The sequence below is a fragment of the Parasteatoda tepidariorum genome, chromosome 9 (assembly GCF_043381705.1).
Source record: "Parasteatoda tepidariorum isolate YZ-2023 chromosome 9, CAS_Ptep_4.0, whole genome shotgun sequence".
Lineage (NCBI taxonomy): Eukaryota > Metazoa > Arthropoda > Arachnida > Araneae > Theridiidae > Parasteatoda > Parasteatoda tepidariorum.
Window position 1 is genome coordinate 80,627,914 of NC_092212.1, and position 16,662 is coordinate 80,644,575.

Genomic DNA, 16,662 nt, shown 5'->3' on the forward strand with positions numbered 1-16,662 from the left:
TATATGATTCAGAACATTCCGAGTCCGTAACACTGGATCTCTGGATAATTTTGGCCGGATAGTGTAGCTATTAGAAGTCAGAGAGAAACTGTATGATCTCCAGACCATTTGATATATTTTTTATATTTTCATTTGCGTCAGTAGGCTTGTTACACACTGTAGTGCACAGCAAGCACTCACTTTAATAATTGTTTTTCTTTTTATGTTCAAATTTCAACAAATGGATATTAGTTAATCCCTATAAAAGGGATTCTAAGAGACGCAGTTTCCCTGTTCGGTAAGGAATTTATTAATTATTTATTTTTTCAAGCAGTAACATTTGGATATACAATTTAATGTTTATCCATTAATTGACTATCCATATGTAAGATATAAAAAATATATAGCTTTTTATATTTTATAACGCAGCACCAAGTATTACCACATTAAGCAAACTGATTAGAACTAAGCATTATACAATAACCTGCTAATGCTGCTTTAAATTGTATTCTCACTATAAATCGTAAATATTAAGTAAAACAATAGATATTGAATGTATGATAATGATCTACGACGTTAATTCAGCGATAATTACAGACAACGATAATCGTGGAATATGAAAATGAGTCAGGTATTAACGATTTTGACAGTAATCCATTACGATATTGATGATAAATTTAACTTTGATCATGAAAATATTGATCAATGAAAAAAAATGTAACTCTATTTATCTGTGATTAGAAAATATCGCAATAAATCGAGAAATATCAATATTTCTAGACTATATATCGTGATATTATAATTATTATAATCATATTATAATTATACTATAATTATAATTATTATAATTAACCGTCGTTAAACAGCCGACCCAATTTTATGGGTTTACGACTACTAATGTTCAACTCCGTAACCTTGTAGTTTTGAATCCAATCCAGAAGACAAAGGAACTCCTAGATCGAGTATTGGTAGAAATTTGCCTTTGTGGAGGACTTTTTGATGGAGCTAACCCGCATTTGCGTTACATGGAGAGTAAGACCACGAGAACCTCCCACGGTTAGCCTAACGGCAAGGGGACTCTAACCCATGATCCGTCTACCACTGAGGATATTTAATGTCAGCACTATGGTCTGTGCAAGCCGGATGCGTAATTCGCATCGACTGGGATTCGAACCCGGTTCGGCTCATTGGAAGGCGAACGCTCTATCCCCTGAGCCATCGCGGATCAATATATCGTGATAGTAAAATTTCAACAGAGTCAGTACTAAAAGTAACTAGAGATATCGAATACATTTAATATCGTGATAAGAAAAATTTAAATGTTCGCTAACAACATCATGGAAGAGAGCAGAAGCAATAAATTCAATTAAATCCGCCTTTCTAGAACATTCTAGATTTTAAAAAAAAGCCAAAAATAAAGTAAAATTTAATGTTCGAAGTTCTCTTAAAACTAAGAAAAGTATCTCAGTAAACCTTAAGTTGCGTTTTAGAGCCAGCTAAATACTTTTTATCAATAATTATTGAAGGTTATGTTTCAGGAATTACGTGATTGGCTTACTTTTATCGAATCTCGCCAAATTTAGCAACAGAGAGATATTAATGCGGATCTTTTTGGTGGACTTAAGAGGCGGGATTACATGATAACGAAAACAACTTATCTGTTAGCTGGCTGACAGCACAGCAAGTCCACAAAACATCCGGTTTCATGGCTGAAGACTTTTACGACGCAATTCTCTTGGTTACGACCAATACTTTATTTTGATACTAGCTGTAAACATTTGATGCCGCCGTATGCAGAGAATAACGATTCATTGGCGATTGGAAATGATGCCAACACGTGTTATAATAAAAATGGTACTATTGACTCGGGTCAAATCGTTAGTGGCAATTACTTTTTTTCCTATATTAGTCAACTAGAACGAATGAAGGAATACCGATTAAAGAAAAAAGTAATAGAATAAAAAAAATAGCTATGTTTCTTTTAAGTGCTGTAAAGAAGTTTTGAAAATTAAGTTAAACTTTCAGTTACAACGTTTATTATGGCTTCCATTAGTGATGAAGTAAAGTTGAATTTTGGTAAAAGTAAATTAATGGATAAATAAAATGTAATCAGATATTTAGTATACAAAAAAGAGCTCAGTAATAACATTTAATTAATCAATTGTGTAATTTTTGACATAATAAAATGTCAAAACTTTTGAAGTTTAAACAATAAAAGTACATGTTTTATGTCTAAACAATTTTGTCCACGTGACAAAAAAAAATGCAAAAGGTCGGAACTAACAGAAATGGTCGGTTGTTCTGTTCTACTTAGGAAACTAAGCATTTTTAGAACCAAATTATTTCACAAGTTTCTCAATAGTCGGCGCTGCCTGATTGCAAAAACTAGAAAACAAGGTTTTTCCGGTGTGTGTGAGATCATTTTAGCTAAAGTATTTCCACAGACGTCTGTTAGATTTCTCCGCATACTGCACCACATATTAAAGTAGTCTCAGTTTGAAAACAATTAAGTAGCGCCATCTGTTTTATAGTTTTGTAACTAATTTTTAAATTTCTTAATAATAATTTCTGGCATTACAAGTAGAACACAGCAAATCAATGAGCTCTTTCGTTTTCCGTTATTCCTTAAATAATTTAATCTTTGGTCCTTTTTAAAACACCTGTTATAGTGCAAGCTCGAAAATTTTAAATGAAACGGCTACACAGTTCTTAAAATTTAAAAAAAGTTTATAAATATTTGAAAAAAATTATAAGCTCTTATAGAAAAAGACGTTATTCTCCATTTAAACTATGGGAGAAGCACAATTGTGAAAATAAGTTGTTTTGTATAAATATAGATAAACTAAAATATAGGCTAGTTTTTAATAGTTAGTGAATAAAACTTTAATACTAGTATAATAAGCAGAGTTCATTTTAAAAAGTAAAATAAAACGAAAACTACTTATTGGCTCAACTAATAAGACGAAAAAATGCAATATTAATAATTCAATGTCCATACAATGTGCCCTATTGTAATTAAAGGTAAAGCATCTTCTGTAATGGTAATTCTATTTTAAGAAAACGATAATTTTAGATAGTGAATAATTCATTCTAAGTACTTTTTCCATTTCGAATACTCTAATCCTTTTTAATATTTATTTGGAATAAACATTGAAAGGTAAATTGCTCAGTTAAGCCAATTTTCGTTTGAACTTTAAGCTGATTATCGTTAATGCAAAATTTCTGAGTCCCAGGAATTGCTTTTTTTAATTCCTAAATAATGAAAGAACAGTGAGCGGAATTTTCTGGAAAAATATGTTTTTAGAAAAATCTAGCGCTAGTTTTAATCTTGAAAAGTTAATTATTTTTGCAGATTTTCATTTTAAACGAGACAACTAAGGTCTAAAAATAGCTGCTTTTATGCTTTAAAACATTTGTCAAATTAACTATGCATTACAAAAGGAGTTGTGTTTTTCATAAATTTGTTTTGAACGAAATCATGTCAATAAAAAAATATTAGCTTAATTAAAAGTAGAAAATGTTTTAAGAAAATGTGACAAAAATAGACACTTGCTAGAAAATAAAGAAGTTTTAAGATGTGCCAGCTATTTTGCTCCACTTGAAATTTATGCTGGAATTTAATTATTATAATAATATAAATAACTTTGTTGTAGAAAAATAAATCAAACACATAAACTCACTTTGTATGCCTAAGTATATCTTTTTATTTTCGATTGATTATTTTCCAGAGATGTTGTTTATTTATAGAAAATTTATGAACGTGTTTCTAACATGTGACACGGTGGCGCTAGTCAGAGATAAAGAGAAATTATCACATAAATTTCCGAAGTGTCAGTGATTCTGGTCAGTAGACATTTATAATGGGAATTTATTATTATTATAATCATATAAATAACTTGAGATAAAAAAAGCAGATATATAAACTTACTTTATATGAATAAATGTACCTTTTAGTTTTCTATGGATTCTTTTCCAGTGCTGCTTTTTATATATAGAAAATTTAAAAAAGGTGCTTTTAGCACGTAATACGGCGGCTCTAGGCAGAGATAAAATAAAGATTATAACAGAAATTTTTTAAAATGTGAGCGATTCTGTTAAACTGATTGTGCTTCAATGATAGCGGGAAGGAATGAGTCATAGTGGTCCAGGGGAGTAGAGGGCTCACCTTTCAAAGTGGTAACCCGAGTTCGAATCATATCAATTACTGGACGATCCGCTGATTCTAAAATATCCTCAGTGGTAGATGGGTCAATGGTCCGGCAGCAGGGATTTAGAATATTCTTGCTGTTGTCGGAGCAACTATATGAGGATTTCGTGGTTTTTCTATCTATGTAACAGTAATGAGGTTTAGTTCCCTTAAAGGCTAGTTCATCCCAATGTTTTATTCAATTGTTCCCTAGTCTTCTGGAATGGATTCTAAATTACAGTTCAGTGGAGTTAGATATTGAAAGTGGTAAACTCAAAATTATGCCGGCTGTTCAACACCAGAAGGGAATATGGGAAGGAAAAAGAAAACAAAGAGCTTTGTTTGCTGTATCTTACTATTTTTATCTCTGTCTAGCTTCGCCACTACTCCTACTAAAATAAAGTTGTAATTACTCTGTAATTTTAACACTATTTTATTAATGCTTGATCCAAAAAACTGGTCATTTGATTGAATTAAATTTTTTGTTTTGTCTTCAGGTAATAAGAAGTTAATTATATACAAAAAAAAATAGTGCGTGGAGTCCCTCCGCGTGGAAGAAGTTAAACTTCGCAACCTGCGACGTTAATTGTAGAAGAATCAGAATTTTGTAAACGATTTTAAACTAACTTCCCGACTAGCTACAGACTTCAAATTTGGCACATAGTTCAGAATTGGATGACAATGCATGAAAATAAAGAGAAAAAAGACATACAAAGTAAATTTAAATTAAAGAAAAATTAATATTTTCGCGATTGTTTTTTGTTGTCGATTCGATTATTTCAAATTAGTGTCACATGTTAGTAGAAAAGTTCTGTATACAGTGAGTGAAAAAAATTGAGATTTTGGAAGTGAGTACAAAAAAAAAANTACCCTATTAAATTATATGTGTATCAAAAACTAAAAAAATATTTATAGAAAAACAATACTTTTATTATTTTTATGCTAGTGAGAACCAAAACAATATGGAAATGAATGAGGGAAAACTGGATCCTACCACGTGATTTCCCGGCCAATAAAAATGTAGCGTTAAACGTTTAACGCAACCTTGTTGGAAGTCGCATAAGAAGTAGAACTTCAAAAATAAATTTATTAAATTTAAAACTTATTCTTGCTTTTTAAGGCCCATTACGAGTTTAAACTACTTTAACTTTGCAAATCAGTTAAAATCGATGTAAGAGATGCTTCACATAATATAGACGTTAAATAAGGAAGGAACTCCACACAAGGAAGCTGCTGTTCTCTTTCAATACTTTAATCACACAGAAACCTGCATCTTTTCACCAAAATTAAAAATGGCAGCTTTTCCATACGCTGTTTTAAAAATTCAAAAATGCGAATTTCATTTTAACGCTTCAATGCGATTAACTGTCATGAAAATTTCAGAAGAAGAGCCCTCGAACGAAGAAGAAGCAGCATCCATTCACAGCTCGCTATCACCATGGGTTATTCATTTTCCCTAAAGACTTCCCTTCGTTGGGGGATTTTATAATCTCATTCCTCTTTTCGGTGGATGATTTCAAGTATTTTCCGTTTTGACTAGAGACTTAGATATTCTTTTGGCGTTCTTTAATAAACTTTTAACGCCACGTGGGGGAGAAATATGCATAATGAATAACATTACTCACTTAAATCCATCGATCTGAATGCGCCAAAGGCGAGGAGCTATTGGCGATGACCTAAACAGATTCTCCAGCTGCAATAAAAGAAAGAAAACGCATTAAAATATGATTTGCATATATTATCCACAAAAAAAATGAAAAAGAATTTCTATAAACAAACTTAATACTTTGTTTAGAATAAAGAGGTAAAAGCAATTTCTGATTTTCATTTTAAGGGTTTCGCTGAAGAAAATAAGAAAGCACCGTTTCAAATATCTTAAAATCGGACTGATTCTTTAATTTTAATTTATATAAACTATTGTTTTGTATAGGTTGTCTAGACTTTGGCACAAATAACTAAAATACTTAAGTTTTTTTAAAATCGCCAATCTGGCGAAGTTTTTTTTACCCAACTTGATGGATCATAACTGTTTCTTTTGTCTAAATTCTCTTTTTTTATTCATTATAGAACCAGAAGTAATCGAGCCTATCATAATTATAATGTTATCCCTTGTAAATGCGTGTTCAGGGTTACTTGTTATCTTTCTGTTTCAAAATCCCTGACGATGCGATCGTTTTCAGTGTGATTTTGTTGTTTTCGTTCTTAACCATAGTGCTGAAGTAAAATATCCTCAGTGGTAGACGGATCCCCTTGGTGTCCCCTTGCAGTCAGGCTAACCCTGGGAGGTATTCCTGGTTTTCCGCCCCATAGAACGCAAATGCGGATTAGTTCCATCAAATAGTCCTCCACCAAGGCAAATTTCTCCCATTACTTGATCCAGGAGTTCCCTCGTCTTCTGGTTTGGGTTCAAAATTACAAGGGTACGGAGTTGAACATTAGCAGCCGTAAACTCAAAAAATTGGGTCGGCTGTTCAACGACGGGAATAAAAAAAGTATCAACAACAGCAAAAGCTATCACTTACAGTGTCATCGATTCCTGCATTTCATTTCGGCAATAAATGTCACCATTATGATCTGTAAATCACGTTATTGTGAATGACACTTCCGCCTAGTAGTTTACTACAGATCTTTGGAAGTAGGGCATTATTTTCACAACGGATACAATTCTATAACAGATAAAAAATAACTGTTACTTACGTGAAGGTGTATTTGAGTGGCTTTTTCTTTGAATTCGGGTGAGTGCCTGTTGCTGAGCTGGTCACTCCACCTGAGTCCTCTTTCCAGCGTGATGCCACCGCCTACTTTGACTAGCATGACGTCATCCTCTCTGGACAAGGTTGGTACAAATGTTGTGTCTGTGAAGGGCACTTCGGATATGGGCTCTTCTGTTGTGGTAGTCGGTGGTACAGTTATGGGCTCTGGCAACAAGGATGTTATGTTATATAAAGTTATTTAATTTATGTTATACATTATGTTAAATAAAGAGTAACACAATACGAAAATTGACGAATCTCCGGTTCCGTTCAAATATTAAGCATGACTTTGAAAACTCTGGTACCCGCTAACTTGTTAGCTAAAGTAAACAAATCACGCGATTGTCTGTTATTAAAATTAAATGATTAAAACTAGCTGTTTTACCCTTTCATGCAGATGGGACATCAATGTGCGTTATACATATTTTTTTCTGACTCTCTAATTAACAGAAAGAATAGATTCTGTTGTTGTTTTTTAATTATATAAAGCAGTCTATTACAGGTACGCAGAACAACGCAGGTACGCAGAACCTTTGCAGACTAGTACGCAGAACCTTTGAGCCAGATGAGACATCAATGTGCCTTATACATATTTTTTTCTGACTCTCTAATTAACAGAAAAAATAGATTCTGTTGTTGTTTTTTAATTATATAAAGCAGTCTATTACAGATACTGAAAAATCTGTTATATCATTGGAATTATATTTGTACTAAAATATAAAACCCAACAAAGGAAGTTTTAATTTTGTCTTTCATTCACATACAAAAATTCATCAATAATTGATATTGTAAATCGACGAAATTTCAGTAATGAATAACCGTTTCTCTTAGATCTAAATGACTTCAAATTTGAAAAGCAATTGCTTGGAAGATTTTGCTTTTAACGCAGAAAAATACATTGATATTTCATGCTGTATTTCATAATCGTAAATTATTAGAATACTAAATAAAATATTTTTCTCCTATTTTGGCCAAAACTAATACAAAATATTGAAAAAAATATGAAAAATATGTATAATAAAAATTCTGAGTCAAAGGGTTAAATCATTAAATACAAATCATCATATCATTTAAAAAATCTAAAAAAATGATTATAAAATTATGTTACTGATTTTTAAATAATTTATAAACTTAATAAATCATTTTACTTTACTTTAAATAATTTATAAACTTAATAAATCATTTTACTCATTTTTGAAGGAAGTTTGCTTGAGTAGTGATAATTTTATTTATTTATTTTTTAAATTTTACTTATTTATTTATCTTAATAAATTTTTCTGAATAACTAAGACACTCCACTCAACAACTCCAATAATTTTTTCTCATCATTTTTTCTCAAACGTCAGTATTTTCACAATAACGCAGAACACTTTACTTTCAAAATGTACAATTATTGTAGCTGTATGTGAGAACATTTTGAAAATATGTTAATCGTAACGACAAAAAGAGATTATCTAGATTTAAATAATAATCATCTAAACTTTAAAAAAAAATTTACCTTAAGAGTACAGATGCGACTCAATAACAAGAAATGCACGAAAAACAATTTTACTCGTTGACAAGTAAGGATATTTAAAACGATTCAAACACGGATATTTAAAACGACTCAAACACGGATATTTAAAACGATTCAAACACGGATATTTGAAACGATTCAAACACGGATATTTGAAACGATTCAAACACGGATATTTAAACGATTCAAACACGGATATTTAAAACGACTCAAACACGGATATTTAAAACGATTCAAATATGTCTCTTCTTCAAGTTTTTTTTTAGTTTTAAAAATATCGATATAAATATTAAGTTTCATATCTGGCAAGTCATATTTCTATCTCTTTTTCTATTCGAGGATGAGCTCATAAAATAAAGAAATCAAGATCTCGCAAGAGATTTTTTCCTTTCTACAACAATAAATAAATAGTCAATATTTAAACCAAAAAAACTGAAAAAATCCTGAAAAGCACTTAAATTTAAATTAACTTTCGAATAAATTGGAATTTCGGAAGAAAGTTCGCAAATAAAAATGGCTCTTTCAGCGCGTAAACTTTTTACTCCGTAATTGCATTTCTGATGGTTATAGATAGACAAGACATAATATTTCCCTCTAAAAGTTTAACAATTAATAATTCTCGAATTAATTGTCGGATGTTAATTATTCTTATTCCATCGTACTCTCCGTACAATTTTCTGTAGCCGATCGTAATTTCAAAACTTTAAATCTTATAGTTTTTGCACAGCAAAACAAACTGTAATGTAAAGAATACAAAGAGAACAAATTCGTGAACAAAGCACTTAAAATTGCACCAGCTTTGAAACAAATTTTATAACCGTCGTTGAACAGCCGACGCAGCCGTTGAACGAACTTCGCAGCCTTGTAATTTTGAACCCAATCTAGAAGACAAGGAAACTTCTGGATTGAGAAATAGGAAAAATTTGCTTTGCGGAGGACTTTTCGATGGAACTAACCCATATTTGCGTTATATGGAGAGGAAAACCACGAAAACCTCCCACTGTTAGACTGACGGCAAGGGGACACTAACCCATGATCCGTCTACCACTGAGGATATTTTACTGCAGCACTGTGGTCGGTGCTAGCCGGATGCGGGATTCGTATAGACCAGTCATCGCTGGGATTCGAACCCGGTTCACCTCATTGGAAGGCGAAAGCTCTATCTCCTGAGCCACCACGGCTCTTTGAAACAAATTTGAAAAAAAAAGCTTGTGTTCATTTTACAAACATATCTGATCTTTTCAACTCAGCAGTTGCTCTTCTGTGCTCTGCAGAGCGATGGCATTTGTTACTTCAAGTTATAATTCTCAAACCATAGGTGTCCAAATTTTAAAGGGGACGAAATTAGAAAATACCCGGTCATAATAGGTTCTCAAACTTTTACTCGAAAAAAAAATGTTTCTTATATATCCTAAATATCTTCAATAAGATAAATTATTTTTTATCTCTTTCTTGTTCTTAACTTCGCTAAATTTGACGATTCATGAAATTTTTTTTTATTTGTCTAAAATATTGAAGGAGACTTCTAGAGATTTATAATTCCTGAGGGAGACAAGAATGCTCCCCCCTCCGTCAAGGACGCCCTTGTCTCAAACTAATTATCCAATATTTGTTTCCCCCATTATTCTACGATCCATTTTATTTTCAAGTTTCTAGGTCTTGTAGTTTTTACGCAGCAAAAAAAAAAAAAAAAAATATGCAACGTTAAGTTGAATTTTCAAAACAACGTTGGCGGTCCTCATGATTTTTTTTACCACACAGAGCTTCATTAATTTCAATGACTTAAGTTAAAAAAATAATGATTTAAATCTTAATTTATATTTCTCAAGAGACTTGGTTTGAGTTGTTAACAAATTTTATTTCATTTCTTTTTAATTAACTCATTAATATGAATGACTGATATAAGAAAATAATAATTAAAATGATTTTTCACATTTCTAAAAAGAGTTATAGCAGTGAGAAAAAAAAAACAGCAGAATCCCTCCAAATTGATTTAAAACAAACAGTACAGTTTCTTTGAAAGTCCGCACGTTCAATATTTTTACTCAATAAAAAAAAATTAGCCGATTTTTATAAGGTTGTTAACCAACAGACTCTAAAAACTCTTCGGGTTTAATTCCTGAATATCTACCACCATAATATATTTTTAAATTATGCAATCCCCTTAAAATTATTCGATTTTTATAACCAGGTTGGGCGCACATCTTTGGGATCGATTTACCAAAAGATACCAAAAATTCCTCGAATTTCTTTCCTGGATATCTACCAGTATAATGAATCCTTAAATTTATCGGATTTTTATGCACAAATAAAGGGGATTAACTTGTCAACAGGCATTAAGAATTCTTCTGGTTTCAGTCACGGTTATCTGCAAGTATAATATACTTTTAACATGGTTTTTCGAAACTCTTTCGCCAAGGGAAAAAAAAGCCACAGCTTAAGTGCCCCACACTTGAAGCAAAGATATAATTTTAAACTATACCATCTTGTTACGAAGAATTATCTGGTTTTTAGAAAGGACAAATTACTTATATATTTTAAAAGTTATTAAACTTCATTTTTAAAAAAAATCGTCAATTTGGTAACATTTTTCAAACTTTAAAAAAAATCGCCAAATTGGCGACATTTTCCCACCTAGATAAGAATTATCAAAATCAATGCTTTATTTTTAGTTTTCGCAAATTTTTATGAGCCCAGATAATACAGCAATAAATAATTGGAGTAAATTTTAAAATATTAAAAATTTAAACCACAAAAGCTTTTCCTTTTGAAAAAAATGTGGTTTTTCTCCATTTTGAAGTTTTGCGCCATTTTCAGAATAAGCATAGAGAGCGATGGCTATAGAATGAGTAACTGTGTAAATTCACAGCAGTTATGAAGATAGCATATTATTCGCAAAAAAATCATCTTTTTATATGAGGACGGAGCCTTCGAAAAATAACCTTAAATTAATGTCATCTGGTTTTTTTGTCAATATCACTGGCATCAACTTACCAACAGACACTGAAAATTCTTCAGGTTTCATTCCTGGATATCTACTAGCATAATGGACCCTTATAGTAGAAAATTGTGGGAATGGTGTGGATGTTGTAGAGGAGGTTATGGAATTGGAGCGCGTTCTTTCCTTCTTAAATATTGAAACGGGAGGTCCCGCGGTGCTCGAAGATTGAGGTTTGGGTGCCATAAAAGGTTTGCGAGTTCTCAGAGCAGGTCCATCTGTTCTTCCAGGTACTCTAATGCTCGGTCTCCTGATTTTAACTGAAGTTGTGGATGTACTTGGAACCAGGGTTGTGGGAACAGAGGTCGATTCTGATGAAGATCTACCTGAAATAACATTATAACAGATAGAATTATAACAGTGTTAGCCTTAATTATTCATCCAGTTTCAAGGTTCTGTTTAAGGCTTTGGATAAAAAATTATAATTGTGTTTAATTTTTTTAAACTTGCCTAAAAATTTTCGAGATAAGGTTAAATATGCGAAAAGTAAAATTACTATTAAGGGTTCCAAACTTTGGACCACTCTTCAGTGTCAACTATTGGGAGCAACTTTCATGGATTGTGACCACCCCCAATTTTTTGAGGATCAGAATTTCAAATCCGTCTAAAAAAGGTTTGATTGCTAACGTCGCTTCACTAAATGACAACTGAATAATGGTCTATTATTTATTTTTAGTGATAATATAAAATAAACTTAGAGTATGCGCACATTGCAGTAACGCAAATAAGATGCTAGTAGTAAACACCCAATTATGTCGCTGCAGTTTTCTCCTTAACCACCAACATTGCTCGTCTCCTTTACAGTCTACTAGACCCTCTCAACGGTCTATGCGTCGAGAACTATTGTCTAACCATTTAAACATGATCACATTGTAATTCGACCATAAATATAATTTGCCACTGGCAATAGAATCTCAGTTCAAACTATGGAAGTCGAAGATGCTGTCTACCATGCCGACTGAGTGGTATGTTAAAAAGATGCTTAGAATAATAGAATTTACACCAGAATAAAAAATGAATAAAAGTTTCAACTAGGTAGTTGGTACTTTATTTACATTCCACTAGAGCTGCACAATGGACATTGGCGATGGTCTAGGAAACATCCCTGAGGATGATCCGAAGATATGCCATCGCAATTTTGATTCTCTGCAGAGGGGATGGCTCCCCTGCTTTGATAGCATAATGACATGCGCGCGAAGTCGAGCACTTTACGGTAGAACAGTATAACGAGAACCGATACCCGCACCCCTACGCATACTGATCAAAGTGGTCACCCATTCGCTTACTGACCGCAACCACTGATACTTGACTTCGGTGTTCTACTGGGAACTGTGTCTTTACAATAAGTCCACTGTAGGACAAGTTCCAACTAGACTTACCACTTTAAATTGTCCTAAATTACAAGAAGTTGAAAAGAGAAGTTATTAAAAATATGAAAGACTACTTACTCTCATTAAAAAGTGAAGTAGCAGAGGAATCTCCAGTTTTCAGATTAAAATCTGCATCGCTATTACTCGCATCTAGGCTCGAATTTTGCTTGATTGAAATTGGTAAGGTAACTGAAACTGAAGTCTTAATTGCAAGACCTGCAATAGTCGAATTATTATCAGAAGACAGTGTTCCATTTTCATTATTGTCCAGTGGATGCAAACTTTTATTAAATAAAGAGTCAACAAGCTCTGGTTGTACAACCGCAGTTGAGATTTCAAGATTTCCAACCAATTTTTCGGTTGTGCTTGGGGCAGGATTAGGCAGGATTATTGGGCTTGATAAGTTTGTAGTAGCACTCTGACTCTCTTTGCTATCGGTAGTGTTCAACGGATTATTACCGATAGTAAATTCGGTTGGATGAGTAGAAGATGTTAGTGTGGTAACTTGTGTTGAAGTCGGTTCTTCTGATGGGCTTTTGATTTTGATTGGACGGAGTACAGACTGTTCGGTATTGTGGGCAATGTCCTCATTCATTTCTCTAAGTTCATTTGAATGGGAAGATAGCGTGGTTCCTGGTTTAGATTCAGTTGAATTCACCAAATGGGATAAAATTTCTTTTGGTGCAGTTTTGGACTCTAATTCGGGTTGAGCTGTAGCCTTATAAACATCTACAAATGAGCCATTGTAAACACTGTTATCATCTTGTAACATTTCTTCTGAGCTATAGTGTATTGGTCTACCGAAAATCACAGCAGGAGGAACTAGTACATCACTGTGATTGGTTTCTTTAGGCTCATCGTTTGACGCATTTACGATCGTCAAATGTTCGAATTCTGTTTCTGGTGCGTCATGTGGTAGATGTTCTGAGTTGAATGATTTTGTTGGTTCTTTCTCTCTTTCGGTAGCAATATTCGCTTCAGTAGGCGATTGCTTTTTAATTTGTGGTGGAACAGAAAATATGATGGAATCCGGATCTTGAGAAAAATCATTTTTTAAACCATCTGGGTCGAAAGTCACTCCAGCAGGTTCCTCATCAGCAAACCCAGCATAAATTATATCATCGTTCTCGTGCTCAAAAACACCGTTGGGTTGTGTTTGGAGCTTTGGAGTCTTAGCCCCGTTTCCAAAAAGTAAGTCACCCAGGACATTGCTCTCAGTTCTGTCGTCATTGTCATTCAAGCTCACATTTGTCTCTAATTTATCATCAGTATATTCAGAAGTAGACAATGTCTTCATAGGAATACCATTAGAACTATTCGGTGAAACAGTCAAGCTTGGCGCATTTTCCAAACTATCTACTCGCTCACTAGCTTCAGACAGGTCGCCAAAAGTTGTTTCAGCAGATTTCACAGATGTCAAGTGAGTGACACCTTGACTGTTGTAGATCTCTATCGGCAATGGCGTTGGCAACTCTTCTATTTTTATTGTTGTATCAAAACCATCTACTTTTGAGCTAGGTGAAAAAAAAGATGCTGTAGTATCAGAACTGACTGGTGTAAAAGTAGCGGAACTTGCGAAACCGCGCACAGCATCCGCCGTTGAATTTAAGCTTCTTTTAATAGTTGCGCTCTTTGGCGAGGCACTTACTCTTTGCTCATTGCTTACAGATGCGCTTTTTTCAACATCGGCAAAATCTACTGTTGCTAAACTAGCCTCAGCAATTGATTCATTTAGATTAGTATCTGAACCAAAATCAATCACGTTTACGGATGCGGTGTGTAGATTTTCAGACTGAGAATTTCCTTCTGCAACTTCAATTTCATTTGATTTCAAAGGAATGTACTCTTCATCCAAAGATTTTTGCAGCCCTGCTTTTTGCAACTCGCTTGTGGCAATTTCAGGTTTAGAATCATTCGTATTTGTGACAAAGTAGCCTCCGTAATCGATATCAGAAGGGCTGGTTCTTAAACTAGAACTAAACTTTGTTTCATGAGCTGTTGCAGTAGATGTATCACTTCCTGTACTTGGTGCATTAGAAGTATCTTTTATTTCTTTTTCAGTGGCAAAACTAGATGGCGCCATAGGTTGTGAACTGCTGGCATTCTCACTAAAAACCTTGTCTATATTCCCTTTGTTCTGTTCGATATCTTTATGAGTTGTAGTGGACGATTCTAAGCCACTCGGCACGGTGGGCTCTGTCAGTGGGTTTTCTTTTAGAGTGGAGGAACTAATTTCTGGAATGTCAGTTGTTATTGAATCATCTGTACTACAAATAGCAATGCCTAGAAAATAAAAAAAAGTTTTTTTAATTATGATACTTTCTGATTAAAATATTAACTGACAAAACACAATTAATTTTTCAAATTTGTTTGAAATTTTTTTTTATGTAAAAGGGGAAAATTATACACCTTTACAGTCTCAAAGTAAACACTTAAACTTGCGTTTTTTAATCATATTTAAAAATATTTTATTTTACTTAGCATTAAAATTAAGGATGAAGCGAATAGTTTAATCAAAATTCAACTGTGCCAAATTATTTTACTTTAACATATTATTCATATCATTACATATTATTCATATTACTCATATCAATTATAAAAAATTTCTCAATGTAAACACTTAAACTTGCGTTTTTTAATTATATTTGAAAATATTTTATTTTACTTAGCATTAAAATTAGGGATGAAGCGAATAGTTTAATCAAAATTCAACTGTGCCAAATTATTTTACTTTAACATATTATTCATATCATTACCATTTTATTGGAATAATGCAAAGCTTTTGGTTTGAAAATAAAGAAAAAAAAGATTTGTCTAATGCTTAAATCAAATATATATTTGAAGTGATTATAAGACCAAATACGATGAAACGATTTAACAAAGCTGAGAGCACACACCCACATAATAAAAAAAAAAATATTTTCCTTGTGATAAGAAAAATCTAAAAGCATTTCCTATCTTCAAAAATTCAATTTTATACTCGCAGAAATTTGATTCCAGGATTCATTTCCTGTTACAAAAAAGAAAAAATAGGAAATACATAAACACTCTTTCAGTATTGAGTATTTTTCTTAGTCGAAGGTATTAAATTACAACTGTAGGCCTTTAGTCTCAAAAGAAAACTATTGAAATAAGAGCTAGCAAGTCTGGGTAAAATTTTAAGAGAAACATATTTTTGATTTCCTACAAAGGCTAACCATTATAGTTAGATTTTATAAACAAGTACTGGAATTTAATAGTTACAATAACTATACCGGAATTTAATAGTTACAATAACTAAAAAATGTAATAGTTACAATAACTATTTAAAAAAATGAGTGCTGATTTGTTTCATTTTAAATCCACGATTTAATTTGTAGCCTGAAATTTATTAAGTAAACACAATTATAAAAATGCTTCTTTTTATTTAATCTTATATAAATTTAGATTTTGTTTGTTTTTTGACTTTTGATAACGCGCTTCAAAATTTTGCAAATTTTTTGACATAAAAACCAGTTTTAGACAAATCCCTATTTATTCAAGTACATTTAATATTTATATATAACGAGAGTTTCAGAAATGACAACAGACTGAAAAAAGAAAAAGAAAATAAGATCGAAATGTTTGGTGCGTTCTGCTTAAAAAACAATAATTTATTTATTAAATATTTTTTTAGCCAGATATGAAAATTAGTTAAAGTTTGTCAACAGATGTCACTGTGAACTGCAAAAACTATAAAACTCCGTTTTCTGCTAAATGTCAGACTTTTTTTCAACTGATACTTTTAAACAAACATTGTTAGAACATTGTTGCCAGTGCCGTACCCTGCTGCTGCGAATAATGCTTTTTTTTCCTTCTTTTGAAAACGTTGTTTTATAGTT

At 32.4% G+C, this 16,662-nt stretch overlaps 1 protein-coding gene across 2 annotated transcripts in view; it reads right to left on the reverse strand.

The window, feature by feature from the left end:
- Positions 1-16,662, reverse strand: part of LOC107456559 (serine-rich adhesin for platelets) — a 199,613-nt gene that overhangs the window by 38,635 nt on the left and 144,316 nt on the right. For both annotated transcript variants that reach the window (XM_043044187.2, XM_043044186.2), the window contains exons 2-5: positions 12,881-15,085; positions 11,429-11,758; positions 6,863-7,083; positions 5,791-5,858 (exon numbers count right to left, since the gene is read on the reverse strand). In XM_043044187.2, coding sequence (XP_042900121.1) covers positions 5,791-5,858; positions 6,863-7,083; positions 11,429-11,758; positions 12,881-15,085 — 2,824 coding nt within the window. The remainder of the gene's footprint in view (positions 1-5,790; positions 5,859-6,862; positions 7,084-11,428; positions 11,759-12,880; positions 15,086-16,662) is intronic.